Genomic DNA, 6,000 nt, shown 5'->3' with positions numbered 1-6,000 from the left:
TCAGTAAAACATTGGGTAACTCACATTGGAATTTGAAGTGTATACATATATCTTTAGAGCGAATCGATTATGCCATGATCAGGACTGACCAGTCTGTTCTTCACAACTTATATACTTGCTGTTCTCTACATAGACTGGGTGGGAGTCGGACTGAAGACCGATACTGGCTCACATCGACACAACTCGCATCATCACTCTTCTTCTTCAACTCATCATCATCCGGACGCCCCAGCCTGTCAAACACATTCTCATTCAAAACTCGAGTCTATGGATCATATGTCTTCGGCATCTCACGGGGTGATTTGTCTTGGCACACATCCTACGGTTATTGAAGAGCACACCTTGACCGCTGATATATCTATTGCTAGCGTGGAACAGACATCAAAGAATTGTTAATTATGATGGTCATTGTTCTGTGACGTCCTCTCATTTTAGATTCGTGTCATTCCACTTATCGACATCCATCAAATTGTCCTTGACCTACAACACCTTGACCGGTATTGAACCCCCGACTCAACTCTTGCCCACCAACTCTACCAAAACAATAACATCTTGGCCCCGATTCAGACGTGCTGATCATATTTTATCCCTTCCAACGATCTCATTAAAGTCAGAACAAAAAGACACACAAGAGCTGCATAACTCTGTCGGATCCAATCAGAGTTGTCCTTTCACCAGAACCTCGCCCTGTGTTATTATTCCGGTGTGCTAAAATTCTAGAGACAAAGGGAGCGAACGAGGAAGAAGGCATTTACAGGCTCGGTTGTAGTTTAGTTCACATCAGGGTATTCAAAGAGCGCTTCAATACACAAGGAGATTACAATTTAATCAAATCTTCCAAGACTGACTTCCATGATGTACATGCTGTAGCAGGATCATTGAAACATTTCTTGAGAAATTTGGATTCTCTGATTCATACTAGGGTCCCCTTGATCATGAATTCACCAAAGTTATTGGTGAGTTTCATTTCCTGCTTTAGTTTTGCGCTACAGACTTAATTGACTCTTGAGATCTCATACTGTCTGTCAATCCTTTTAGATTTAACCCAGAGAAGCGACAAAGTAAACAAAGCTGGTCGTTTGTGCGTTGAGTTACTCTCAATGGTCTGCGCCTTGCTTCGATTTCTATCTGCGCACTTGATTCATCTCATCCAAGATGACAAAGTCATGTAATGTAGGAATCATCTTTAGGCCTACTTTGGGCATGCCTGCACCGCTGTTTGCATTACTCTTATAGGAGTCTGACACCGTGGGTAATGTTCGGTCGCATTCCGTGATCCAACAGGCTGACGAAACACAGGATGTGTATCGGGCCGGTGTGGTGATCAATTTATGGGATCAATTAAAAAATTCACAATTACCAGTTTACCAGTTTATTAGCAGGATTCAGCAGGAAAGAAAATTCGAAATGGAGGTTTTTGATCAATTGAAGCTCTTGTAGGCTTATGTATTGGTCATTAGGTCAACATTACATCATTTTATTTCACATTATATATTAAGATCATTATAGTTTACTTACAAATTTATTACAAAAAGAAAGAAAGAAAAACATAAGAAAAATTCGAAATTATAGGTATAAAGGTTGGAAAATGGTTTTTAGGTTAGTAAAAATAAAGTTATGGGTATTATGAGGTTAGAATATGAAAGAACAACATTATATGATACTATGACAATTTTAATCTTCAAGGTTGATAAGTAGAAACAGAAGTTATTAGGAAAAAAGCACTTTTTCCAAGTTGGTAAACAAGAGGTACACGTGTAGTTTGGTTGTGTAATAGTGGTAGTGATGGAATTTAAGGTTGCCAAGAGGATTTTCCGGGATTTTTAAGGCTATAGATGATGATGTCATATTACATGAGCAAGAAAAAGATACTAGTAGCTGTGAAAAGTGAAGAAAATGGGTGAAATTCGTGGAAAATGGAGGTTTTCAGCTAATTACATATGTCAAATGACGTCAGAATAGGTTGGTAGATGGCTCATTCAACGCAGAAGAGTGGATTACATAATGTACAAACTTTAAATCATTAGTAACGGAGGTGTGTGTAAAAAGTTATAAGGCAAATAAAGAATTGGTGTGAATCTCGAATTTACAGTCACAAGTCATATGTAACACTAAAAACCTTAACTTCACAACTCAATATCTTACTCATCACTCATCAGAAGTAGGTCATGTGGGTTTCAGAAATGATCAGTAACACGTGGGCTACAAGATGCACTTTAGTAATCAAAAATTGGAGCACATCTGAAAAAATTCGTAATCTCAAAAATTGGTTTTCAGCTAGTTTACAAGGAAAGAATCACCTGTATTCATCATAAGAAGTGCTGTACATCATATTATTGCGTCATTGATCACTTTTAGCTGTGAAAATTACATCATTTATTAGTAACAAAACCATTACATTGCGTCATCATAGGGTTTTTAGGGAATTTTGGGCGGATTTGATTGGTTTTGAGGCTGTTGACCATTGTAAAAGTTCTAGTACATTGTTATATATACTTTGAGAGGGTTTTGGGACTGTTGTTCCCCTTTTTTTCTTTATCATTTACGCCATTATTATTTTGTTTATCATCATAAACTTATTTTAATAGTACCTGTTCACTTAAATACGCCCTTTATTACAGTTATAAAGAGAAATTTACTTTAGTTTTATAGTCATAAAGACTTATTGGGAATAATATCAATCAGATATTGCTTATTTTTTTTCAGTTATCAATTGGGAATAACACTATAGCAGTGTTGATAGTAATACAAAGTGTGCTTTTGAAGTTAAAATTACGTGTGAAGTTATATTTCTCTGGTGCCTTATCAGTACTCAATACAACAGAGCTCTTTCTGATTGTGTTGTTTTAGAAGAGCAGTCCTTAGACAACTTCTACTAGTCATTTTATTAGTAGATTATCCTCTTCCAGCTCTGTATAACCCTTGTTGGGTTATAAGTTCTACACCGGTCCGCAACATACATGATCTTGACAGCGACTGTTACTCATGTACAGCGACTGACACCCTTGGATGCGACCGCGGCGACGTATTTGCTCTGACCTGCAACACTTCATCATCACGTCAATCTACCACCATCCAACTTCACCCTCTACGTATTCCACAAATCCGCATTCCTAACTACTCCGCTATCTCGCACCTCATCCAGTCACGAATACAATGCCGATCTGTACATGCTCAAGTTGTGCCACAAAGCAGTGTACCAACGATACCGGTACCCAGGTTCAAGGCCAATTTGTCACTCGAAAAATTCAGCTCAAACATCACCTGATTGATGTTCAAACCGAGCAATATAACTCAACCAGCAAAGACTTACCAGAACCAGATGTCGTCAACAATATGGACTTGGAAGCCGCGGCAATGGACTCAGCCTTTGAGCAGGCACAAGTAGATGGGACTAACTCAGCACTGACTCGTGAGTGATTGTTTTAACTTATGCAACAACATCTCATGATCATGACATGAACCTGACCTTGCCTTTTACTCCCCAGTGATCACCCTTGTTGGTATATTTTTAACCTGGCTCCACTTATTCTGCGGGCTCAGCCGCATCAAGTGTCAAATGGCACGTGAATTCATACTCCAAATCTTGGAGATTGCTCGGAACCATCCCCTACTTGACGATATCGATCATCATCGACTCCCAAAGGATATCCGTACTACGATTGCCGGCCTAACAATAAGTCCCGAATTAGACACAAAGATTTGCTGTCCGACTTGCTTTAGTCTCTATGAATACACGACGCACCAAACATCTGCCTGTTCAAGAATCCCCCAAAGCAAAACCATGCGGCGAGGAGCTTTTTGAGAAGAAGTCAGTCTACCGAGGTCTTTGCGACAAGGGAAAATCTCGAGCAGACTCACCTGCTGGAGATAACTTTCAACTATCCAAAATCGGGCGTCCGCGAAACCTTTATGTGACTCAGAAATTATCAAAGTGGCTGCAGTGGTTTCTGAGTAGGTCTATAGTTGAGCAGGAAATTGATAATTGGTCTAATGAGGTGGCAAAATCAACTGAGAAAAAAATTTACGATATTCAACAATCTGAAGCTTGGAAGGATATAAAATGGCCACCTTCGCCTCCAGCTGGGCCCAAGCCCTTGAACCTCACATTCTCTTGTTTCATCGATTGGTTCAATCCCCGTGGAAACAAGCGACGTGGAGCCCAGCAGTCGTTTGGTGTATTGGCACTGAATTGCCTCGATCTCCCTCCTGATATTCGAAATCTCTTACAAAACACGTGTGTTGCTGGTATCACGCCCGGTCCTAACTCTCCCGATATGACTACTGTTCATCACGTGCTTGAAGGTCTAGTCAAAGACTTAATACTCCTTGAAGACGGAATCATTATCCCGACCCATCAATTCCCAGGTGGTCGTCTGGTGCGAGTGAAACTACTCCCACTGTTAGGTGATATGGTGGGCATGCACAAGGTAGCCGGATATGCCTCTCATTCCGCCACCTTGTACTGCTCATGGTGCTGGGGCAAATCAACCGAAGATCGACTGCAAATTGGATTACTTCGAACAAAGGAACAGGTCCTGGCGGCCTCAATGCGCTCAAAACAGGCAATAACCATCAGCGAAAAGGACAAGATACTGAAAGAAACTGGTGTACGTTGGTCAGTATTCAATTGCCTAGCTTATCGGAATCCGGTGTCTCACCTGCCTATTGGTATAATGCACAATTGGTATGAAGGTGTGCTTCAAAATCATTTTCGGTTTCGTTGGGGTTTTGTTCTGTATACTGCCGAGCAAAAGGCGAGCATGAAGCGTAAACGGCGAGACAGTGATTTAACAGAAGTGTCTCGAGGTTTCAAGCGAAAAAGAACGGACAGTAATACAACAGACCTCCCTCCAGCAAGACAAATGAGGATCATCTACGAAGAAGGTGGGGGTAATGCGGTTGAAGATGATGTTGAAATGGAAGAATCTGAAGATGAAGAAGACCCCGAACTGGATGCTGAGCTATCGGCCGGATGGGATGGTGGGCTGTTCTCAAAAGCCGACATCAAGCTGTTTCAAAAGCGGATGCAAGACGTGGTTCTTCCAAATGGGGTCACCAGGCTGCCAAAAAATTTGGGTGAATCAAACCATGGGACGTTAAAGGCTTCACAATGGCATAGTCTTTTTGCATACATAATTCCCCTTCTCATCCTCGATATCTACATCACTCAACCCGAAAAATTGGAAGAAAAGTCAAACCGCGGCGCGATATTACTCAACATAGGCGCTTTATGTCAATGTACAAGTTTCGTGAGGGCAAAGAAGGTCTCTGAATTTGAAGCAAAGTCTTTTGCAATCTTTTATAAGAAATACAACGAAACCTCGAAAGCGATATTCAATAATGCGTCTGTCAAGCCAAACCATCATTACGCAATGCATATCCCAGATCAAATGAGGTATTGGGGGCCTCTTCATTCGGTGGCTGAGTATGCGGGAGAAAGATTAATTGGGGTATTGCAAAAAATTCCAACAAACACAACACTCGGTAAGTAAGAGTGTGAGGTTGTATATCTGCTGTTCACATCTGAGCTTATGTGATTTTCTTGTAGCTCAAATGGACGGAACAATGATGACACGTTTTAGCCAGTGGCAAAGGCTGGTAGGGGATCACGAGGTCGTAGAAGATATCATGCATTTAAATGACATCAAGAAAAAGAAAGACCCGAACGCTAGCCGATATCGAATTGAGCTTGAAACAGAAGAGTATGAGGCTTTGCTAGCCCATTTTTGCAAACAAAACGAAGGACTACGAGACTACCGAAATCTACCTCATCCCCCCAAATCCATCGTTTTGCATCCATTTGCGGTTCCGAGATCTACTTGGCAAATTAGTGAACATGTTTCAGTGTCAGTTGTGAAACCGAACAATTGTATTCAATACAAAGTCAATGGTAAGACCAGGTATGGCCTTGTGCGACAGATTTACGAAGTCAAGTACCCAGAAGATAGGTGGCAAACACGGTTCATAGTTAACCCCATTGAGAACTTGTTTCCCAAA

The 6,000-nt window shown here is 41.0% G+C and overlaps 1 protein-coding gene across 1 annotated transcript; it reads left to right on the top strand.

The window, feature by feature from the left end:
- Window positions 1-267: 267 nt before the first annotated feature.
- Window positions 268-1,236, top strand: MELLADRAFT_95672 (uncharacterized protein; the record flags this gene model as incomplete). Its single annotated transcript, XM_007418235.1, has 3 exons — window positions 268-391; window positions 664-956; window positions 1,156-1,236. The coding sequence occupies 3 exons, from the start codon at window positions 268-270 to the stop codon at window positions 1,234-1,236; spliced, it is 498 nt and encodes a 165-aa protein (XP_007418297.1).
- Between the last annotated feature and the right edge of the window lie 4,764 nt (window positions 1,237-6,000).

The sequence above is a fragment of the Melampsora larici-populina genome (assembly GCF_000204055.1).
Source record: "Melampsora larici-populina 98AG31 unplaced genomic scaffold MELLAscaffold_87, whole genome shotgun sequence".
NCBI lineage: Eukaryota > Fungi > Basidiomycota > Pucciniomycetes > Pucciniales > Melampsoraceae > Melampsora > Melampsora laricis-populina.
Note: the sequence above shows the minus strand (reverse complement) of the source record. Positions and strands in the feature narration are given on the sequence as shown.